The sequence below is a fragment of the Arabidopsis thaliana genome, assembly GCF_000001735.4.
Source record: "Arabidopsis thaliana chromosome 1 sequence".
Taxonomy (NCBI): Eukaryota; Viridiplantae; Streptophyta; class Magnoliopsida; order Brassicales; family Brassicaceae; genus Arabidopsis; species Arabidopsis thaliana.
The window spans coordinates 27,736,515-27,757,791 of NC_003070.9; the positions used below are offsets into that span (position 1 = coordinate 27,736,515).

The following is a 21,277-nucleotide window of genomic DNA, read 5'->3' on the forward strand; positions in this document are numbered from 1 at the left end:
TCTCCATTTTGAAATTGAAAATCTTAAACCACAAAAATTAGAAATGGAGCGGAAAGCGACTGAGTAAGATCTTTCACCTTCTATATAAACCTTAGTTCTGCTCCGGCGACATCGTCGGGATACCGCTAGTGATTAACGGTGGTTATGGATACCCTCCGATTCGAGTTAAGCTCAGCTTCCTTCACTTCCGCCGTCACCGCCTCTTCTTTACACAGTCACTCACGGTATTTCTTCTCCTCAGTGCAACTCGGCCGAGTCGGCTCATCATCTCCGGCGATCACATCGGTCTCGAGGACGACAGTGAATGAAATCTGCACGGCGGATGAACTTCACTACGTTCCTGTTCCCAACTCCGATTGGCGCGTCGCTCTCTGGCGATATCTTCCTTCCCCAAAGGTACCGGTATATAGAGTCATGTACCGATGTGTCCATACGTATAGGTGTATATGTATACGTATTATCATGTTTCTACACTTACAGGCACCGAAGAGGAACCATCCTTTGCTTCTATTGTCTGGGATTGGGACCAATGCTGTTACATACGATCTTTCCCCTGAGGTGATTATGATTTAGTTATTTTTAGGCGAGAGCTTATAATAGTGTTATAGTGAAATGGATTCTTGTAACTCAAGTTTTGTATTTGGAAGCTAAAACCTTCTTTTGTGTTTCTGTGGATATTCATATTTGTAGTGTTCCTTTGCAAGATCCATGTCTGGATCAGGATTTGATACATGGATTCTTGAGCTCCGTGGAGCCGGGCTGAGTTCTCTCAGTGTTGATACAAATCTTGGTAAAGGCAATAACCAGCAGCGGATAGTCTCGAATCTATTGGAGAATTTCATAAGTGTATCTGAAAGGCTGGAAAATGTTCTTGATGGAGGTTAGTTGATCCATTTTATACTGTCGATTTGGTTTTGTTCTGTTTTAAGAACAGAGAAGAGAATCTTGGTCTAGTTACTGAGAAAGAACCTCCTACAGGTTCCAAGATCCTTGGGATGCAAGACCGTCTATCGAAGAGAGCGGGAGATTTCAAGCAGCGGTTTGAACTTATCCCTCATTACAATTGGGATTTTGATAACTATCTAGAAGAAGATGTTCCTTCTGCGGTGAGGTGACACCTCTTGTTGTTTTCCTTCTGTAGAACTGAACCGAAAAAAACATCAATTTGACATTCTGTTGGAGTTATGTCTTATTATCATATGAAATGTTGGTCTCAGATGGACTATGTAAGGACTCAAACCAAGTCAAAAGATGGAAAGTTGCTAGCAGTTGGTCACTCAATGGGTGGTATCTTGTTATATGCCTTGCTCTCAAGATGTGGTAAGCTTATAGGCTGATGATTTCTCTTAAAATGTAATGCTCAGATTTTGGCTGAATCATGTTTCTTCACTAGGCTTTAAAGGAATGGATTCAGGTTTGGCTGGTGTCACCACTCTCGCATCAACATTTGACTATTCATCCTCAGGAACACTCCTCAAGTACCTATTACCAATGGCAAGTACTCGATAACCAATCACCGCACTGTGTCAGTGTCACTCTCTAAAGGGAGAAATATGACTGAAAAAGTTTATCTTATATGTCGTTTTGTTTCAGAAAGAGCCTGCACAAGCTATTAACCTTCCTATCATGCCAATTGACACAATGCTCGCTATGGCTCACCCTCTAATGTGTCGTCCTCCATATTCTTTGTCCTGGTTAACCGCTAATATCTCTGCTCCTCAAATGATGGACCCTGAAGTTATTGAGAAGCTTGTTTTGAACAGCTTATGTAAGTACAAACTACTTAACATTGTCTCAACCTTCTGCACATATTTAATACTAGGCATAACCATAACATTTGCCCTGGAACTAAAACAGGCACAGTACCAGTCAAGCTTCTCTTGCAGCTAACAACAGCCGTGGACCACGGTGGGTTGCGTGACAGAACCGGTACTTTCTGTTACAAGGATCATATCAGCAAAACAAATGTGCCTATCTTAGCTCTTGCAGGGGACTGGGACATAATCTGCCCTCCCGATGCAGTATACGGTAGTTTTCTTTGACATATTCTTACCGCAAATTCAAGATTTCGTTCTCTTAATTGTTGTAATCAATAACCGGTGTGCAATGGTGTTGATCTGATGAGACAGATACTGTAAAGCTGATTCCAGAACATCTAGCCACTTACAAAGTTGTAGGATCACCCGGAGGTCCACATTATGGCCACCAGGATCTAATTTCGGGTCGAACGGTATGTACTATGATCAACACCTCTTCATTCATTTACGAGTCATATCGGTCGGTTTTGTATTCAACCTTTCATTCTCCCTACAGGCTCGGAACGAAGTATATCCTCTGATTACTAGATTTCTTCAACAACAAGATGAGAGTTAAGATCAACAAGAATGCAAATGAATTTTGATTCTTGTTTCTGTACATATAACATTCCATATATACATTTATGTGTACAAATCTTCATACAGTTAAACTCACAAGCACTGTATACAAATTAAATACAAATGATACCTTTAATTGATCTCGTGTATGTGTAGATTACACTAAAGATAAACGATGTTACTTGCACGTAACAATCTCATCATTTTCATGTGACTAATATAAATACTAGATCTACCTAACATTTTTGTAGTCGACGACCTAATTATCACCAACAAAAGATGAACAAACCCACACGCAATGTGGGGTTCACAATGTCTCCGAGACTTTTCCATAGGTAATACAAAGGTCTCAACAGTTTTTCCTCAGAAAAATAGCAATCATGAATAAAAAGCCAAAAAAGAATCTTAACATAAAATAGTGATTTGGTTTCAATCCCGAAATCAAGAATCACATCACAGGAAGAGATAATATCTAACTAAGACTTATTGTACGCCATCGTTTTACAGACCGGACAAGAGTTCTTCCTCACAAGCCATTGATTCACACAGTCGATATGGAACCTGTGCCCACATCGTAATTCCCCTACCTCGTCCTTCGCCTCATACTCGTCCTGTCAATAGCCAAAACATCAACATTCTTAAGGAACAAATCTGTTTTCTACTAGTGATTACTTGAGCAATGAAGCCAAAAATGGACTTACTTGACAGATGATGCACTTTCTATCAGCAACTGTTGTATCTTGCCGGCATGGTTTGACTTTCCGAAGACAACTTTTGATCTGTTTTTCAGTAAGTCCAGTGTTCACATGCCCAATTCTTTCACCAAGCTCCAAAAGTTGCTGTTTTTTTTAACAACAAAACAAACACAACAACACTCAAGAACCTAGTGAAATCATCATCAGCTTCTTTACTAGTACTTTGTGAGAAAGGCACTACCAACCTCGTATGTCATGTTATCGACATTGAGCCTCATGTCACGGAATTGATCGAATGAGCTTAATACTCCTCCCATCACAAAACCATTCTGCATCATCATCATCTGCAATGAAACACCCATATGTAAGAAAAATACATATTGGAACAAGCTCCATATGAAACTTAAGTCAAAAGCAACACTCTACCTCAGCGAGTCCATCAGGGTAAGGCAGTCTTAGATGACGATGATATCTATCAGTCTGCTCAGCCCGCGATGTCAAAAAACTCGAATCAGAATCAAAATAAGGATTAGACTCTTGATTGAGAGATCGTCTAGGAAGAAGAGAAGAAGAACCCTGCAATGTAACAGTTGAGTTAAAAGATTTAGGAACACAAAAATCCAAACCTCATACTGAAACTACTAGAAAAACTTCATCAGTTACAAACAGACTGAAAAAAACTTACTTTTAATCCACAGAAGCTTTTGATATGATATCAAAGAACAAAGCCTAATTTTGTTATAGATACGAAAAGACGATAAACCTAAATCAAAACGGAAAAAAGAAAAAAAAAACTAATGCTTGCTAAGTGTGCTAACTACTAGATAGAGGCAAATCAAATATTCTATAGATATTATAAACTAACTTAAGATATTAAAAACCCTAAATATTTAAGCTAAATTTCAATAGATACTCAAAATCAAATTAACAACATACACACGCAAAGAATAATAAAAATGGAAACTTTAGGATTAAAACAGAAAATGTAAATGTACCTCTCTATGATTATTACTGTTACTATTGGTTTTATCTCCATCGATTTTGCGTCTCACCGGAATATTCCTTCTCGGAGGATCTGAAACAACTGTGTCAATGGAGCCTCCGACGACAGCATCCGTTGAAAACCCAACTCCAGGACCACACCAAACATCAGGAATCGCTGCGCAAGCGACGCTACTACTAGTACTAGCTTCGCTCAAGATCTTAATCGAACCACCATTGTAGCTACTACTACCCTTGTTCTTGTTCTTCTTCTTCGTCTTCTTAATTTTGAAATTACTAGCATCCCAATCCGCGGAGGAGCGAATCACTGCCGGGACTGAAACTTGCTGAGATGCGGAGGTTGTGCAGCCTAGACCACGAAACGACGCCGTTCCGTTGGGTTTCTTCTTAGTAGTTTCTGGCAAGAGGAAGAAGGAAGACATGGCGGATTTAGAGACGCGGCTAGGTTTGGGGATTAGAGGTTCGTCGGCGGTGGAAATGGGTGGGAGATTTCGATGATTCCTAGGTCGTTGGAGTCTCATGTGTTGACCGATTGTTGTTGAAGAAGATGAAGAAGGCTCTGCAGAAACTGGCATTGTGTTCTTTTTCTCTGTGAGAGAGAGAAAAAACAAAAGAGAGATAGAGGATAATGGAGACACAGGGCGAGGAAGAAGGTAAGTGAAAGGGCTTTCTTAAGTTGGATTAGTGAAACTAATTTAAGTAATTAGTACGTTAACTAATCAAATTCTACTTTTTCATTTATTCTCTAGTTTGTGTTTGAAGTCTACAAGTAACCAAATTAGATATTTTCTTTCACATGTCACATACTCACATGTAAATGTGTGGTTTATACTTTACTTTAGAGTTTTAGGCTTTTAGCACTGTTGCTATGTTTGAAATTTTGAGATGTGAGTGTAAAATAGGTATTTGTAGCTATAATAGATTCTCACCGGTCTTTGTAGAGTTGGACCCCTCTGTTTTTTTTTCTTACTTCCTATCAAAGTATCAAGATTTGACTTGATTAAAAAAAAAAAAAATTGCTTTGGGTTCACTTTTTTGGTCAGAAACGAAGATAGATTTGAGGATATTTATTGTCTTTTGCTTGTATAAATAGAAAAGCTCTCATGTGTCAACTTTTACTTTTTTTTCTTTGTCAGAGGTATTTCAATTTTTATTTATTTCGAGGTATGAAAAAACAAAGAAACATTAGAGGATCACAAGTCACAGGTTAGTAGTATATTTTTGTTTATACCGCCACAAAATTATAAATCTGTATATTTTATACATAAAAGAGTCTGCCACACACAAGTATCCAAAGAATATTGGTCCGGATTTGCTGGATCGAGATTAAAGGAATAATAAAAGGTGATAAATCGTCGAAAATATTTGGTGCGTCACATAACTGATTAGTCGTCCAAATTTGAGCGAAAATTGAAGTTTGGGCTAGAATGGGCTGGGCCTGTATGTGCGCTGTTCCATAAACGACAATGAAAACGGACAGGTCATCTCGGGCCGATCCGGTCTGATCAGTTATGAAAACCGGAAACGAAGAAGAGCGGTTAATCTGTTAACAGATTAAAAAAAAAAACTATTGGCTCTTGATTCAAATCCCTAATCCTCTGATAAACCCTAGTCTTGAGGCGAATCCCATGAGACGATTTCTGCAGAGAGTTCCCAGTTTACTGGCTCGAAATATCCTTCACTCACCCGCAAATTTCCGCCATTTGAGAATCAACAACCCTCGTGTTGTTGTTCCTCTCTTCGAACGAGCTATTTCCCGGTTCGTCTTCTTCTCTTCCGAGTCCGACTCGTCGCGTGGTTTCAGAACTGAAGAGGTTCTTTCTAAAGAAGGTGACATTTCTTCAACTCAACTTCTTTTGTTTGGTTCTCAAGAAAATGTACAGTTTTGAATGAAAAGGAAGAGAATTTTGCAATGACAGAGTTAGCTGATCAGCTCATAATTTTTCATGTAAAGATTATAATTTTGCTTACTTTCTTAATCCAATTGGTATTTCAGAGCTGAAAAAAAGAATTCAAAGCTTTTTGGATGATGGAAATGAGGATGCTATACCTGATTTATTTGAGGCATTGATGATTAGGAAGTTATCAGGGAAGCACGATGATAGTGATGATGAAGTGATGGATGTGGTGCGTAAGTATCCAGTTAACGATGCACATAAGGTTGACGATATTGACTCTGATATTGAGAGTGATGGCCATGGTGATTCGTCTGATTCAGATATTGAGAGTGATGACTTGAGAGATGGTGATTCGTCTGATTCCGATGTAGAGTTTGATGGTTTCAATGATGTTGGCTTGTCTGATGTCAATATTAAGACTGATGCCCTGAAAGCTAATCGCTCGTCTTATTCTTACTCTGAAAGTGATTAACACATGGTAAGTTTTGGATTTCGCACCATACGGTACTCGCAAAGAGAACATTTTCTTCTGTATTTTACAGTCTCTTATTTTTTTGTCACATTTTGCATTTTCTACTTGTATAACTTGATTAAATGGATATACAAATTATTTAGTACTTTAGAGATTTTCTAACACTGTGCTTGTTAGAGACTATTTAATCTTTAAGCGTGTGATTGCTTGCTTAATCATGTGTCTTGGGCTTTGTTTATCCTATTCATTATGTGCTAAGTATGAAAACCTTGGTGGCTGATACCACATGGAGAATATGGATTCTAGAAAAGTGTCTGAGTAAACTTAATATATACTGCAGCTTATCTTCTTTTATTCTTTCATGGCCTGATATATGTTTAACATTGTGATCAATGAACTCTAATTGGTCTTGGTTTTGGGCCACAGACTTATGCACTACATTGAAGATTTTGAAAGGAAGCAACTGCCTAGTGAATGGAAACAGATCAGTTTTTGGTCCATGTTGGCTGTAAGTTCTGCCTTTTGAATATAATTAGAAATTTAAGTCATATTTTGTGCTTAGTACAATAGTAATGAAGTAAAATATATAATTATGAAGGTGTTCTCATTACTTTGTTTAAGTGTCAACAAATTCATATACCTTCACTGGGGGTAGCCGAAAGCTGACATCTATTTTGGTTACACGTGGTTTCATAACTTCTCCAAAATGGTGCCTAGGTGTTTTTATGCTTTGTCCGAGCCTTTTAGAAAAAAGTTAATCTCTTTTAGACATATCGAGATCTCCTGCAACCACAAACTCTCGTTTGAGTAACGTGACTCACTCAAAGACATTTTCTTCTATAAATAGAACGAGAGAAACCCACTTTAAACTCCAAACCAAATATCTTCTTCTTCTTTCTATAACTTAGTGAGACAATGAAGGGTTCTTGCACAAAACCAGTGTTTTTCACTTGTACAATCCTTCTCATTTTAATTGTTGCCCAAGAAAACAGAGTCGCTGCAGTAGATCCATGTAATCCTGCGCAGCTGAGTCCATGCTTGGAGACCATAATGAAAGGGTCTGAGCCATCGGATCTGTGTTGCAGCAAGGTGAAGGAGCAACAGCATTGTATCTGCCAGTACTTGAAGAACCCTAACTTCAAATCTTTCCTTAACTCCCCAAACGCCAAAATAATCGCCACTGATTGTCATTGTCCGTATCCGAAATGCTAGTCCCAGTATTTCGTTCTAGTTTTCGATGTTCTGTTTCTTGCTTTCAAGACCAAAAAAGGTGTTCTGTTCTGTTCGCTCATCATCGATGGTTTTTCTACTTCAAGTTTCTTACTTTTGAGTTTGGCTTTCCATTAATGTGTTTGTCGTCAAGGAATAAATCTTGATCATCACATATTCACATTGATATGTTTTTAAGAAATTTCGGATAATTCGACTAACATAAGCTACTTAAAAGTTAAAAGTTCCAATTTCAAGGATATCACTACAAAATAAGTCTCTAAATTTGGATGCAATTTTGTCAATTTTGGCCGAATTAATCATAACAAGGTCTTGAATCCCTTGATTCCGACAAAAAAGAATCCCTTGATTAAAACTAGTTCAGAGACTTCGATTGTATTAAAACCGGCGGATTTTATTTAACCGACCGATTTGATATGAACCAGTAAATATACTCTGAACCGGCCAAAGGTTTATTTTCTTAAAAAAAACAACCCTAGATTTCTAAATTCTAATTGTTGGCCCATTTTCGCCTCTTCTTCTTCGATCACGAGATCGAGAATCGTTTCTCTCAATTATCTCAAGCTCTAAGATCTCACTTCTTCTCTCTCAAACTCGACGCCGTTCGTTTTCTCCGTCGATTAATCGGTTCGTTTTGTTCCTTAACCTTTTTCCGATCTAATGTATCTCTTGATCCGTCGGCAAGTCTCCGATTTCCACTTTAAGGGTTTCCATTCTCTGTACATCCATGGAGATCCGTACAAGAATAGAGTAGATATTCATATGTAAATTGAATCGTTTCCGAAATTGATATTTTTTTGTTCTGGATGATGTTTGGTGGTTTCAGAGTATTATGAATCAGGAAGCAGCTGAAACAGCGAGAGAGTCACTGGAGCTGGTGTTTCGGATGTCGAACATCTTGGAGACAGGTCTTGATCGACATACTTTGTCTGTTCTTATAGCTCTTTGCGATATTGGTCTTAACCCTGAGGCTCTCGCTACTCTCGTCAAGGAGCTTCGTAGGGATTCTGCTACAACAACAACTACGGTTGATTAAGAAGATGCCTAATCAAATAGTATCATTCATGCTTGTTTTCTAAGTTTCAATTTCATTATGCTATTGATGTGTAAATTAGGGTTGGTAAGGTAATTGAATAGAGAGTTTCAGAGACAAATTGGTAATAAGTATTTGAGTCATCCCCACTCAATCCTTTTGAGAGGCTTTCTTTAAGTAAATCACAAAGTTACCCTCATATTCTTGATTTCTTTTTTTAGTCAATACTTTCATCAAGTACGTACATATACAGCGGAATCAATTTTTCTAAAACGTAAAAACGTAAAAATTTGTTGAACGTGAATGGTAAAAACAACGTTTTCATACAACTGTGAAAACGTGAACAAGTGGTATACCATCCAACTAAAAATATAACTCTAAACTTCACACTTTTATGTACAATCATGATCAGCAGATCTAGAATACATGTTTTACCATCATGTACGTAGTAGTAGTTTAAAGTTTAAACCCTTATTTAGAAAGAGTCCAATCTCGGCCAAGGCACTATGGCGTGTCTTCCAATACTAACGTAGATGAGGATTTAGAAAGGGTTTATATGATTTTGAGACGAAGATCCGGTGAAACATATATTGAATTCCGCTGGAGTCGTTATATACCCTTCGTTTACTATCTCCAAATTGTTTGTAGATCTCTCTTGAACATATCCGTTTTGTTGATATGATTTATCGATTTCGATGTTTTGGTAGTGGCTCGCAGCATATTGTTGGTCCAAATCATCACCTATATAATCAAAATTACATTGTTGTAACATACTATATAATCAACGATGTTTCGCAATTATAGAAAAACTGAAATGGTGTTTATGTTGACACTATTTTAAAGTAATACCTTGTGTCAAAAGAGCAGCCTCGTTCGCTGTTCGTTCGCCCACTTCTAAAAAGTTCCCCTTTGAGTAAGCATCTCGAACTAAGTTCTTAACGTAGGGCTGCAACAAAACATTACCATAGATGAATTAAAAAAATAAATACAGTTTCTAACTAATAAACAATCATTGAGCTATCAATAATTGCTTAACTTCTTTAATAGAGAGAAAATGACCATTCAATACCTGGTTGAGGGATTCTTGACTAGAGAGAACATGACCATCGATAAGTGCTTTCATAACTTCGCATATCGGATTCAAAATCATGAAAAAATTCGGTCCTCTAGAAATGTATAACTTATTTCCCAAAATACACTCTCTAGCATGTTTCAATGTTACTTCCCACTTTCTATCAGACATTCCAGGCCCCAGAATCTGTACATCAACAAACCCCTATTCCTATTAGTTCTCTAATAATAATAAAAATTTAGGGGTCAAATAAGCTAAGAATTTAAACCTGACGGAGTTCGTCGACGTCAACGACGGATAGTTTCAAAAAGTCTTGGACAGTGTTGATGTGGCGAGAGGAGAGCTTCTTGTGAAAGGCCCCATCTTTGCCTATCTTCTCTAGCCGCCACACTTCGTCTTCTAACATTGGTGGGTGATGTTTCTTGTACACTTCACCAACCCCAAGTTGTACAAAACAAAACTATTTAGAATTATATCTAGTTTTCTACTATGTATCTTCTTTATATGTATTCGCTTTATGCATGTGTTTGTTGATTGTTATAAGATTCGGAAAATATACAGAGTATTAATTAATACGATATAAGCATTGATTGACCAAAGACTTATAGGCTCTTGTATAAAGTGGGATAGTCGTTTGCATACGGTCCACATCGAAAATACTTTTAGTAGTTTTTTTCTAATTAAGAATTAAAAATTGAATGTGTATATATATTAAGACAAATTAAAGCAAGTATAGTTAATATTTGTAGCCAAAAGCCCAAAACATATCATGACAAGATACAACAATTTTGTAATACCCAAAAAATTTTATATTTCTATACTAGTGTTTAATTAGAAAAACTAAGATTCTTTTTAAGAAGATAAAGCCAAAAGCATCAATATAGATTGATATGTTAATAAATTTGAAAACGAAATTATGCAAATAAATTTTGACGAAAACAAAACATCATTTTAATGGATTTCTGATGCACATGTGTTGTATAAATGATTATCTTAAAGGTTATGTATGATTGATAGTAGGGTAATCCATAAGAAGATGCCAAATGTGGTCAGGTCAAAGATAATTGAAACTAGTGATATGTTACTATCACATCCCCTAGTGGAGTACTGCTTAATGAATATATGCACAAAACTCATTATATATGATGCATAGATTTATTTGTTATATATTCATTAATTTCTAATTAGGTAAAATATTTAGTAATAAAGAAAAATAAACTTACATTCTCCACGATGATCTCTAACAACAATCGCTTCAGTCATCGCTTCACAAACCACAACGCCTTGACCGCTACTCCCTTTCGCAACTTTCGCACCGATTCTAAACTTACGGCTACGAATCCAACTCGAATTGTCTGTGAACACAATTTCTCCGATTGTTGCAACGCCGTTTCTCACCGTCACACTTACTTCTCCGGCAAGTAACGGCCGTTTCCCATCTCTTTCTTTGATGATGTTACTCTCAAACTCATCACTAGTCCATTTATCACCCGAAGGAAAATCTCCGTGAAGAGCAACGATGTCTAGTTTGATTGGACGGTTGAGATTCACCGGCTTGTTTGAGTCATCAACAAGGATAATCTCAAGTGGATTGTTGTCCACGTCACTGATTTTACTCCCTGTAAATATTGGTGTCATTAAGTTCTTACGGAAAATTAGCTTCAGTGTCGGAGTAGTCGCCTCCGGAGCTTCGATACGGAAAGACGATGACCGAGATAATCGAAATCGTTTACTAATTCCATATTCCACTTCTTGTCTTACCTGGTCACGTTACCAAAACGAGTAGAGTTATAAAACACTCTTATCTGTTTTATATTAACAAATAATTTGATATCCTTATTACACAAATTAAACAATACATACTAATAAATTAAATATGTAGGCCAATATATAGATCTTTTAAAAGGTACTAGCATATATGTGTGTGTGTACGTGTGTGGACCATTATTTTGTCTTTTATTTCTAGATATAGTTGATTGAAATGTTAGGTTAGAGAGGTCTTGTTTATTAATAATACTAAAAAGATTTATAACTTTGTAAATATTTAGTACTATCTTAATAACGTATGTGTATATATATGATATAAGAATGCAACTATGCATGTACATGCATATGTTTGTTACCTAAAATGTATATAGTATTAGCAACATGATCGAAATTTTCTTATTTTATCAAGTTCCAATTCGCACACTAGACATCGTCAATGCTAGACTAGTATATTTGTATGTTAAATTACACTTGTTACTTTAAGTATGTGTAGTTGATTAAACATGGTAAGTATGAAATTCTAATTCTCAACTCGTTCATTTGAAATATCCATGTATATATATATATATATATATATCCACTACATTAATTAGAAGTTAGAACAAGTATTTAGAAATAACAAAATAGAAGTGGAATTATTATAGTATACTTACAACTTTTCTAATAACGGGCTCTAGGACAGAACGAAGGGTGTTTTCTGAGATCAATGCTCCAAACACACTGGAAATTGGCCTGCAAGAAACAAAAAATATAACAAAAATTTATCAGAAAAAGGTGAATAGAAAATAAAATCCAAGAGTAGTAAGATCTAAAGGAGATATTATTTTAAGGATAAGAGAGAGAGTGAATAGAACATATACATAAAATACAAGCATATATTTATATTTAGATTTTAAGGATAAGATGTGTAAGAAAAAAAGAGGATTGAACACTGAACATGTTCCAAACAAAACTTAAGATTTGTAGAAATGATTCATCATAAACACAATACAAGAAAAAAAGAATGAAAAGTTTCTGAGAAAAATTACGAGGCAAGGGATGGTAGTACAGATTTAATCCGTTTCTCGGACTTATTTTCTTGGTCAGAATCAAGATCTTGAAATAACCTCTTCCCTGCCATGGAATTGTTCTGGTGAGTTGTGAGAGAAAGAGAGGGAGAGTTAGAGAGAGAGCGCTTAGATCAAAACTAGGTTTTGTAATGTTTTGACATAATCTTATACGGCGATGATATTTATATAGTTTTAGTCTTTAGTCTCACAAAAACCAAAAAAAAATAAAAAAAAATAAAGAAAGTTCGAAGAACGACAAAGGAAACAACCTGGCAATATCCAAAGAAGTCCGAAGTCTGATCCACGCGAATAATCTATTTATGGCGTCATAAATAGGGAGACTTTTGACGTCAACTCCAATTTAGAAAGCTTCCTTTGTTGACAAATGGACGGTTCCGATCTTCCCACCCGATTGGGTTTTAGATCTAACTGCTAGTATAAAGCGTGATCCATATGCCACATGATTACTTCTTGTAGAGAGAGCACTACGAGTATACGATCGATCCGGTCCGTTCTTCGAAGAATTTTTGTTCCTTTCTTTATCTTGTAAGAATATTAACACTATTGATATCATCATATCAACATACTTAATTATGAAAAATTGATTGTCTATATAATTCGGATTCATGTTTGTTCCTCTCTAACCTAATTAGTAAAAATTATGAAAATCAGAGAAAAAGACAGGTTCAGATTTGTTTTCTAAAGTTTATGTCAAAAAGGCAAAGTTTGCAATAACCTGAACTTCTTGGTCTCGTCCGATAAATACGGTGTATGTCTATTTAGCAATCCCTTTTATATAGATACAATTTTATTGAACTATCTTTTCTTTAAGCAAGAAAACAAAAAATTGAACTATATATCTTTTAAGCAAATAAGAAAGAAGGAAAGAAAGTCTTATAATAACCTTTTTTCGGTTTACATCGGTTTCCAAAAATATCCTGATAATTTAATAGCTGTCATTTTAAGTTAAGCAGGAGAACAAAAAACAACAATAGTTTTTATTTAATATAGAAATGTCATGCGTTAAAGGAAACTAAAATTATCCAAGTTCTTATGTGTTAATATAAACTATACTATATAAAGGGTCAAGTGAATGATTTCGACGAAGGTTCATTGAATTGGTTTGTCCTTTTCGGGTAATTTCTTGTCGGGTGAGTTACAAATCTCAATCATCCTCTCAAAACTTGTCGTGCTTTTAGCTTCAATCGACTCTGTTTAGTCTCTGTCGAAAATCTTGCTTTTAATTAACTTTAATAAGTTTTTTTTGTTTTAACTTCAAAATATTTTTGGTAGCATTATAATTGTAATGCTTTGCCTCCATGATAAATTGTATGGTAATTGTCACATAGTCTTTGTCACGATGATATTGATATCTCACATACACAGAATAAGAACCATCTATTCACTTTTTATGGAATCTAAACATTAAAAGCCCATTTCTGAATTGCCATCCACTTTTAGGGGTTGCCAACTCAAGAACGTTTATTTTTTTTTATTTTTGGGTGTGTTAATATGTACCTTTTCATAATAATTTTAGTTTTTCAAAGACTATGATGTGAGTAATCCATTTTATAACTTTGTAAGATATCAAGTTAAAAGATATAGGACTGCCTTTTTTTTCTTGGAAGCAGCCTTTACATTTGCAATTATTTTGTTACTATTGACTAAGCAACATTCTATATATATATGCTGGCTGGAGATTTTAGTTGGAGTTTGAGTCTAATTTTTAAAATGTAATTTAGAACATTAATACAAAATAAAAATGGCCGCGTACGGGACAAAACAGATTTTAGTTTGAGTTTCAGTCTAATTTTTAAAACGTAAGTTAGTACTTCAATACAAAATAAAAGTGGCCGCGTACGGGACAATACAGCCGCGTGAGTATACATTAGCGACTAAATTTTTTAAACAGTTTTTCGACATCAATGGCTTAGTTTATATGAGCTCGAGTCATCTCCAAATCTTATCAATAAACAATCATATTAGTCACGTAAGTGAACAACGAATCACCTAATCAAACAACGAAAAACAAACCGTAAAAACTAATAAGCTGTCAAATCATATATTTTGGTAACTCTATATATTTACAAAATAAAATTTATTTAGAAAACATGAAAGTCTTATCCACCTATAAAAACCCACCATGAGGACTTTCATATGAAATAGTGACGCTGACAGTAAGCCGATCTTTAGAGCCGCAAAACGAAATTTCGAAATTTTCATAGCAATCTGACCACTCTCAACGAGCCAATCATATAACTGACATTCTCTAATTAACATCACTTAAATACAGAGCCGTGCAAAAAAATGATGTCATAGGCAAAACAATATGGTTTAATATATAGATAAATTATATATAATAAATATAGTAAAATATATAGTTTAATGTTTTAAAATTTTATTATAAATCTATAAATTTTAAGAAAAACATATAAAAATTCACAGTTCCCAAAAAAGTATTCGTCAAACAATGAGAAAAGTATATTACTATAAAAGAAAAATTATAGAAACTAGGTTGCTCATAATATGCAGTCTAGCAATTTGTGTTTAGTGTTGCAAAAGTATTAAAGATTCCTTGTATTTAGGAATTTTATATATTGCAAGTTATACCACTTTCCTTTATTATTTGTATTAATCTCTCTAACTTTATTAATTCAATAATACATGTATGATAACTAACCACTATTAACAAATATAGCTTCCTAAATTTTCTAGGGTTCAAACTTAAATTTTGTGATGTTGCACAAAGAGAGAACAAAATCTACTGTTCAAAATTAAAACAATGATCTATGTCTATCGGATTCATGTACGAAGATCTATAAAGTCTATCAGATTCATACGAGGTCTTAAAAAAAGGTTTTTCAAAGAGATCTAGGTGACTATATGAAATCATTCATCATAAAATGGCGAGAAAATAGGGAACTATGAGAAGCGTCTTGAAGAAAGATGCAGGGATTTACCGTCGACATGATCGGCGACATTGAAATTGAAATTCTCACTATCAGGGATGAAGAAGATTTTGTTAAAACGGAAATGGGCCTCTCTTAAGAGATCGTAATTAAATACATATGTATATGGATGAAGAAGATTTGTTAAAATGGACTAATTCAATCCTGCTAATGTCACTTCCCATAAATATGTAGAGTAAATTTCATCGGAAAGAAAAGGACAAGACTTGTAACTAAAATTGGGCATTTCAATACAAATGGGCTGAAACGTATTGGTATAGGTAAGAATAATTTGGACAATCAGAAGAAAAAAAAATCTGTGAAAAATGGAGATGTAAATCATGTGGAAAAGTTTTGTAATCACAAATGGGATTTTAAAATCCAAGCACACAAACACGGGTTATTTACCAAACACGAATTGGCTTAGTCGTATGGTTATAACGAAGAAAATTAAAATCCCATAACACTATGAGCAAAATATAACAACTTATCCAAAGTACTACCATCGAACTTCCTAGCGAACAAGTAACATTTCTCGCTCTTCTTCCCATTATACACACACCCTTGTTCTCTATTCCTCACCCTCCGCAGAAACTCCCCTGTCACCGACCGCCTTGTGTACTTCCTCGGATGTGGACCTCTCCGTGACCAATCCGTCCACGTTAGTGACCGGTTCGCATTCTTCCCCGGAAACATGGCGTGGACAAATGTTGACAAGTAATGCTCGTCGGCATAACAATTCCAAAGGCAATATTTCTCGAACACAGGAAAGTAAGTTGTGTCCGATACTACGGCTAAAGCTACCTCACGGTCTATCTCGAACCACTGAGAGCCTTTTCGCCAGTTGGTGCGGCTGATGACTGGTGACATACGGCGGTTGTAGCGGCCGCGACCTGCTGGTCCGGGAAGGTCGTAGACGTCGACGTAGGAGTGTTGCGAGTTTATGAGGTAAGAGTAAATGGTGGAGAAGTTAAAGAGAGGAATGTCCGATTCCGAGAGGAGGACGAAGCGGTGGTTTCCGGCGTCAAGCAGAGCATTTGCCAGTAGCCGTCGCTCAGCCGCCACCATGCTCACCATTCCCCATCCCACTTCCTTCAAAAACACAACGAGATCCTCGTACATGAGTCGTGATATTTTTATTAATTAACAACTTAGTTGATTAATTTAAAATTCATGTCGGTACGTATGTATAATAGACTACTCAACGATTTTATATTTATATAGTATTTCATGATATTGATATCTTTAGAAAGGGAAATTAAGAGTCATACGTAGACATGTACGAAAGGCACTAAAATTCAACTTTTTTAACCATATTATTAAATGGCTAACTAGCTATAGGTGTTACCCAGAACGGCCAGACATCAGGTGATTCAAGACAGAAAAAAATATTAGCCAAATAAAATAATTGATTTATAGGAAGAAACTAAAAAACTTCTTTAACCCTCCACCATTAACCTTTTAAATGAAGCATTTACCGACAAAGTTTTTGGTTTTATTTTCTTAAAATATAGCCTAGTCTCTTAAATTGATAAAACTATACTAGTGTCCCCAAACCCATGATTGGTCTAGTAGACTTTGTGGTCTTTACACACCCTATGCGTGGAATTAGATTTTATTTTAAACCCAATTGAAAAAAATGTCTAGTATGATCTTCAAGTGATCGAGCATTCGTGTCTTAGTTGAATGACGATGATAAGTAAGAGATATTATTATATCTTAGAAAAACAAATGCATAAATAAAGTCATCTCGACTTTTCTAATATCTTCGACAAGCGATTTTTGTTTTTTTATAATTCACCTTTCTCTTATAAAAAAAGAAGGTATAAATATATAGCCGGTTTGAAACGTATTTAGGGAATAAAAAAGGATACGGATCTACGTTTTTCTTTGAACTAGTATACTATACCTTGAACATTACGTACTATTATACTTGTCCTTTGTTTCGTAATCATAATTTAAAATGCTAAGACATGACTAGTTGAAAATAATCATAATAATATGAATAATAATTAAACACTGTCGTTAATTTTGTCATACCCTCCTAAGTATACTTTTATGCAGCACCACTAGTTTTCAAAGTAGATTATACTGTATATGTTTTTCTTTACAACTACTAGGTTATATGTCGTAGTAGCTTTTTTGGTCGACATGTATGTGTAGTGTAGGTAATATTTATAAGACGACGTGCGACTTTATTTTGGCTGATTAATCCGTAAGAAAACAACTAATTTATATTATTAAAAAAATTATAAACACTGTTTTGGTACTCCCTTTTTGGAGTATATATACTCTACGTTAACTAATTTTCAAAGTAAATTATATATATATTTTTATAAAAAATCCCAAAAACATATGGATGTAAGTATAAATATCTAAATTCTAGTATATTATCTAGGCTGAATAACCCGAATATCGCAAATATATCTTTAAATATCTATATCAAGATTATCTAGGCTAATTAAGTTTATCTATGAAGAATTCGACTATATCAATTATATAATCTGAGGGGAATTAATGAGGAAATTGACTACTGACCTTGCTTGGAATCCTCCGGCGATAAAACGGCGAAGTTTCGGGCGTATGATCGTCAAAGTAAAAAGGGTCACTCGTATGAATGTAAATAGAGAAAAGACCTTCATGGCCTTTGAAAAATCTCTCCCACAGTTTAGCCAAAGGAAGCTTCCCTCTCGTCAGGAACATAAACGCCGCTTTCTTTGTCATCTTCAACGTCTTTTCTTGAATCTTCGAAGCACGTAGCAAGAGTTCCTCCTCCGTCATGTTATGCACCACGTTCTCCGGCATCATCAGATAATGACCCTTTTGCCCTACTTCATGGTCATCATCATTAGTCGCAACAACCGTATCATTCAAGGGAACGACTATTTCTGGCTGCGGTTGAAGCGGTGGTGTAGAGAAGGATGATGGGGAGAGTGAAGATAGACGAAAGAGTTGAGGATTGAAAGAGACGTTTCTTATATGGACGTTGAGTATGAAGCCGAGTCCGAATCCGAAACCGATAAGAAACGAATACAAGACGAGGTTTTGGAAGAATCTATGAGATCTTAATATCTTGGATATGACGATTTGGTGAAGTTGATGACGACTTTCTTGTTGAAGAGAGTCTTCTTGCGTTTCTTGGCTCTTTTTCATTATTTTGTGAGTCTGCTGAAACTAACAATTAGAACCGTGGGACGTTATATAGTCAAGGTTATGAATTTTAAAGAGACTTTTCGTCATTGGGTGTCTTTAAATATCTGATCTCACGGGCTTTGGATTTAACTAGAAACATTGAATTGACTTGTACAGGATTTTAGGGGTAGGGTTAATTCAATTGGTACACGACTTGGGTTTTATATAAACACGTTAACTTAGATTGTGACATTAAACATGAAGTAATGCTTGGTTAAGACATGTCGTGTGTCACCTATCTTTTATATTTTTATTACTTTTTTTGACAAGGCTCTGTTTCAACTTTCAAGTAATGAGAAACAACACAAGAGAATGTGTTTGGAAGACGAATTCTCAGTTTCTAACATGCAATTTCTTCTACACTCTCAAGTATTTAACCCTAAAACATATAAAACCGATGAACTAAAAATAATTTGTTCAACATCTCAAGACTGGGGTCACAGAAGAACACTCTACATAATCTGACCGTTAATGCGACTGATGATGGTATCTTCAGTAGAATGAGATGCTGTAGACCAGTTTCCGCCTGTGTTGTTTTTCAAAACCCGCAACAATGTCATCGATCGTATCTTCCCATGTTTCATTCCCTTCAATCTCTTGACAGAGTTCCAAGGCAAGTCGGCCACCTATAGCTGCTTCTTCGTGGTTATCTTTAACCTCCAAGTTCATCACAAGTATTGTTTTCGTAAGTGATTGTTCTCTGTTGTTGAGATCTGCAGATTGGGGACAAATCTAACTTGATGAGATAAAGATATTAAGACACAGGAATGTTTCACGCAGCAAGAAAACCGACAGTTCTATCAAACCATGATTGCAATCGGGTTTTCAGCTAACAATTACAGCAAGGTAAAAAAGTAAACTAAGTTACAGGAAACGGCAATCACTAAGCAGAACTTTTGAGTTTCACATGACTTAGACTTCATCAATTCACATATGTAAACATCTAACCTAACTAGTTTAACATAATTTACCAAATGAGAAGATTGTTCGGAAACAATGCATGTAGAAGATCAAAGTGTCAACATTTCGATTTTCTTCAAATGGGATAAGTTGATGAACAAATCTACTGATACCAGGATTTTTTTCTTCCAATGTTATAAGAGTTTGTGATCAATATGTACGTAGTGAGCAATCAGGATGAAGCAATTTTCAAACAAAGTATCTAACTGTAAAATAGGGAGGATTTTTCAATTACCTTCAAGGACTGAATCGAAAACCTTTTCTTCAAAAGTCATAACCACATCAAACACACCATCACCAGCATTATCTTGCCATCTTTGAGGAGCAAGTTTCACGGATAAATTCCTCTTAATCATCTGCAAAATACCATTCCGCTTGTATCTGATGAAAACAGTTAAGTGCATCAAACTTCAAGCTTACAAATCTCCCTATACAACCCAATGAACATGCTTCACAATAGCTACAAGCAAGAAATTTCGTATATTTACTAAAACGCACACACTTTTTCTTCAGTCATTTGGAGAGAAGAAAACATACTTTTTCCCAGAATCAATACCTTAAATCAAACCAAGAAACTTAAATGTGAATTAGGAAACAATTTCAAGGAGACTAAGAAAGTAAGCAAATTATCGAATTAGAAGGAGACTGAGACTGATTCAGTGACCAAAGCAAACTTAGGGATTCGAAAAATCATGATCCGTAAGCAACAAAAGAAAGGAACGGATTAAGAGGATACAGTTCAGGATCTTTGCGCCTGAGCTCATCGAACATCTGCTTGTAAGGAGTTCCAAAGTCGTAAACGTTTGGCTCTCTCAGAGATGGTCCAGGTAGTTTTACATGTGACCCAGTCCCGTACGAAGCAACGTCGAGTCCTTGTCTCTTAAGAAGAGCGTGAGCTTCCATGCTCCGGTTCTGATTCGACGAACAAACCATTGCGTACCGGAACCTCATCGGCGGCGTCGAAGAAATCTGTGATTTTTTCCCGGCGACTGTGACGGTTTCACAAGTTAAAAGTCGATTTCAGAGATTTTTAATAATGCGACGGATTGAATTGGGCCTGAAACTGATCATGGGCCGGACTAAGAGATCGAATATTTTTTTTCATTTTTGCTTTTATTGACCCACGAAAATTGTTTGGTTTTACATTTAAGCTACTAATCAACATCACAAGAGAGGACTACCTACCAATCAACATCACAACAGAGACGATTGCCTAAACCGGGTCGGCCTGGACTCCAAGGTCGTAGAGGAGGCGGCTATACAAGTACCGGGACCGGTACAGGAGCCGGTTCAAGAACTTTTGGATTAAACGGAAGCGAACCAAACAGTTTTAAGAGTAGAAGAAGTAGTGGACGTGGAGCGGCTGGACATGATGATAGCATCGTTGAGGAGTACTCGAGGAACTCCATTTCGATGTCTTCCTTCGCCGAAGGTAGATGAATATGAAGATCAAAACATGTAAGGTCACCCATATTTACGTGTATATATATATAAAGAGACAAAGAAGAGGACCTTTTAAATTATATGTTTATGGATCGTTCGTTATATTTGAGATCTTAATACATAATTTGATATGAATTAGCA

The 21,277-nt window shown here is 35.8% G+C and overlaps 8 protein-coding genes across 13 annotated transcripts; 4 read left to right on the top strand and 4 right to left on the bottom strand.

Annotated features, from left to right (window-relative positions):
- The first annotated feature begins 31 nt into the window (after positions 1–31).
- On the top strand, positions 32–2,696 carry AT1G73750 (alpha/beta hydrolase family protein). 2 transcript variants are annotated; one of them, NM_106034.3, is made up of 10 exons: positions 32–396; positions 481–558; positions 691–880; positions 979–1,106; positions 1,218–1,320; positions 1,394–1,494; positions 1,594–1,768; positions 1,858–2,028; positions 2,130–2,230; positions 2,314–2,696. In NM_106034.3, the coding sequence occupies exons 1-10, from the start codon at positions 145–147 to the stop codon at positions 2,371–2,373; spliced, it is 1,359 nt and encodes a 452-aa protein (NP_565071.1). In that variant the 5' UTR covers positions 32–144; the 3' UTR covers positions 2,374–2,696. The 2 variants fall into 2 exon arrangements, with proteins under 2 accessions (NP_565071.1, NP_001323220.1); NM_001334602.1 differs by having other exon boundaries at positions 2,130–2,696.
- AT1G73760 (RING/U-box superfamily protein) lies at positions 2,654–5,494 on the bottom strand. 2 transcript variants are annotated; one of them, NM_106035.4, is made up of 5 exons: positions 4,066–5,494; positions 3,497–3,646; positions 3,316–3,414; positions 3,077–3,214; positions 2,654–2,986 (listed from the first exon to the last, which is right to left on the bottom strand). In NM_106035.4, the coding sequence occupies exons 1-5, from the start codon at positions 4,645–4,647 to the stop codon at positions 2,852–2,854; spliced, it is 1,104 nt and encodes a 367-aa protein (NP_177517.1). In that variant the 5' UTR covers positions 4,648–5,494; the 3' UTR covers positions 2,654–2,851. The 2 variants fall into 2 exon arrangements, with proteins under 2 accessions (NP_177517.1, NP_001322806.1); NM_001334603.1 differs by having other exon boundaries at positions 3,077–3,414.
- A 72-nt stretch (positions 5,495–5,566) lies between these two features.
- Positions 5,567–7,051, top strand: AT1G73770 (coiled-coil protein). Of its 3 annotated transcripts, NM_001334604.1 has the most exons (4): positions 5,567–5,902; positions 6,069–6,203; positions 6,291–6,448; positions 6,869–7,051. In NM_001334604.1, exons 1-3 carry the CDS (start codon positions 5,701–5,703, stop codon positions 6,440–6,442), a joined length of 489 nt encoding a protein of 162 aa, NP_001320664.1. In that variant the 5' UTR covers positions 5,567–5,700; the 3' UTR covers positions 6,443–6,448; positions 6,869–7,051. The 3 variants fall into 3 exon arrangements, with proteins under 3 accessions (NP_001320664.1, NP_001031277.1, NP_177518.1); NM_001036200.4 differs by having other exon boundaries at positions 6,069–6,448; NM_106036.3 differs by lacking the exon at positions 6,869–7,051 and having other exon boundaries at positions 5,614–5,902; positions 6,069–6,634.
- A 119-nt stretch (positions 7,052–7,170) lies between these two features.
- Positions 7,171–7,939, top strand: AT1G73780 (Bifunctional inhibitor/lipid-transfer protein/seed storage 2S albumin superfamily protein). Its single transcript, NM_001334605.1, has one exon. The coding sequence runs from the start codon at positions 7,358–7,360 to the stop codon at positions 7,652–7,654; it is 297 nt and encodes a 98-aa protein (NP_001319377.1). The 5' UTR covers positions 7,171–7,357; the 3' UTR covers positions 7,655–7,939.
- A 195-nt stretch (positions 7,940–8,134) lies between these two features.
- GIP2 (mitotic-spindle organizing 1B-like protein (DUF3743)) lies at positions 8,135–8,915 on the top strand. Its single transcript, NM_106038.2, has 2 exons — positions 8,135–8,299; positions 8,499–8,915. The coding sequence occupies exon 2, from the start codon at positions 8,505–8,507 to the stop codon at positions 8,706–8,708; it is 204 nt and encodes a 67-aa protein (NP_565072.1). The 5' UTR covers positions 8,135–8,299; positions 8,499–8,504; the 3' UTR covers positions 8,709–8,915.
- SARD1 (Calmodulin binding protein-like protein) lies at positions 8,276–12,734 on the bottom strand. The gene is made up of 7 exons (NM_106040.3): positions 12,573–12,734; positions 12,198–12,276; positions 11,001–11,538; positions 10,046–10,206; positions 9,775–9,963; positions 9,555–9,651; positions 8,276–9,446 (listed from the first exon to the last, which is right to left on the bottom strand). Exons 1-7 carry the CDS (start codon positions 12,662–12,664, stop codon positions 9,247–9,249), a joined length of 1,356 nt encoding a protein of 451 aa, NP_565074.2. The 5' UTR covers positions 12,665–12,734; the 3' UTR covers positions 8,276–9,246.
- A 3,093-nt stretch (positions 12,735–15,827) lies between these two features.
- On the bottom strand, positions 15,828–18,783 carry AT1G73810 (Core-2/I-branching beta-1,6-N-acetylglucosaminyltransferase family protein). The gene is made up of 2 exons (NM_106041.4): positions 18,080–18,783; positions 15,828–16,633 (listed from the first exon to the last, which is right to left on the bottom strand). Exons 1-2 carry the CDS (start codon positions 18,692–18,694, stop codon positions 15,992–15,994), a joined length of 1,257 nt encoding a protein of 418 aa, NP_177522.1. The 5' UTR covers positions 18,695–18,783; the 3' UTR covers positions 15,828–15,991.
- A 156-nt stretch (positions 18,784–18,939) lies between these two features.
- On the bottom strand, positions 18,940–20,949 carry AT1G73820 (Ssu72-like family protein). Of its 2 annotated transcripts, NM_001334606.1 has the most exons (4): positions 20,879–20,949; positions 20,430–20,682; positions 19,929–20,074; positions 18,998–19,446 (listed from the first exon to the last, which is right to left on the bottom strand). In NM_001334606.1, the coding sequence occupies exons 1-4, from the start codon at positions 20,886–20,888 to the stop codon at positions 19,226–19,228; spliced, it is 630 nt and encodes a 209-aa protein (NP_001320369.1). In that variant the 5' UTR covers positions 20,889–20,949; the 3' UTR covers positions 18,998–19,225. The 2 variants fall into 2 exon arrangements, with proteins under 2 accessions (NP_177523.1, NP_001320369.1); NM_106042.3 differs by lacking the exon at positions 20,879–20,949 and having other exon boundaries at positions 18,940–19,446; positions 20,430–20,708.
- Between the last annotated feature and the right edge of the window lie 328 nt (positions 20,950–21,277).

Coding starts and splice junctions, on each gene's coding strand:
- AT1G73750 (NM_001334602.1), top strand. CDS start 145: ATGGATACCCTCCGATTCGAGTTAAGCTCAGCTTCCTTCACTTCCGCC. Junction 1,321..1,393: donor TGCCTTGCTCTCAAGATGTG/GTAAGCTTATAG, acceptor TTTCTTCACTAG/GCTTTAAAGGAATGGATTCA. Junction 2,029..2,129: donor CCCTCCCGATGCAGTATACG/GTAGTTTTCTTT, acceptor CTGATGAGACAG/ATACTGTAAAGCTGATTCCA.
- AT1G73760 (NM_106035.4), bottom strand. CDS start 4,647: ATGCCAGTTTCTGCAGAGCCTTCTTCATCTTCTTCAACAACAATCGGT. Junction 3,415..3,496: donor ACCCTGATGGACTCGCTGAG/GTAGAGTGTTGC, acceptor GTTTCATTGCAG/ATGATGATGATGCAGAATGG. Junction 2,987..3,076: donor GAAAGTGCATCATCTGTCAA/GTAAGTCCATTT, acceptor GGCTATTGACAG/GACGAGTATGAGGCGAAGGA.
- AT1G73770 (NM_001036200.4), top strand. CDS start 5,701: ATGAGACGATTTCTGCAGAGAGTTCCCAGTTTACTGGCTCGAAATATC. Junction 5,903..6,068: donor AGAGGTTCTTTCTAAAGAAG/GTGACATTTCTT, acceptor TTGGTATTTCAG/AGCTGAAAAAAAGAATTCAA.
- AT1G73780 (NM_001334605.1), top strand. CDS start 7,358: ATGAAGGGTTCTTGCACAAAACCAGTGTTTTTCACTTGTACAATCCTT.
- GIP2 (NM_106038.2), top strand. CDS start 8,505: ATGAATCAGGAAGCAGCTGAAACAGCGAGAGAGTCACTGGAGCTGGTG.
- SARD1 (NM_106040.3), bottom strand. CDS start 12,664: ATGGCAGGGAAGAGGTTATTTCAAGATCTTGATTCTGACCAAGAAAAT. Junction 10,207..11,000: donor TAGAGATCATCGTGGAGAAT/GTAAGTTTATTT, acceptor GGGTTGGTGAAG/TGTACAAGAAACATCACCCA. Junction 9,652..9,774: donor GTCAAGAATCCCTCAACCAG/GTATTGAATGGT, acceptor GTTTTGTTGCAG/CCCTACGTTAAGAACTTAGT.
- AT1G73810 (NM_106041.4), bottom strand. CDS start 18,694: ATGAAAAAGAGCCAAGAAACGCAAGAAGACTCTCTTCAACAAGAAAGT. Junction 16,634..18,079: donor GCCGGAGGATTCCAAGCAAG/GTCAGTAGTCAA, acceptor GTGTTTTTGAAG/GAAGTGGGATGGGGAATGGT.
- AT1G73820 (NM_001334606.1), bottom strand. Junction 20,075..20,429: donor AGGCGCAAAGATCCTGAACT/GTATCCTCTTAA, acceptor TGTTTTCATCAG/ATACAAGCGGAATGGTATTT. Junction 19,447..19,928: donor TTTCGATTCAGTCCTTGAAG/GTAATTGAAAAA, acceptor CCCAATCTGCAG/ATCTCAACAACAGAGAACAA.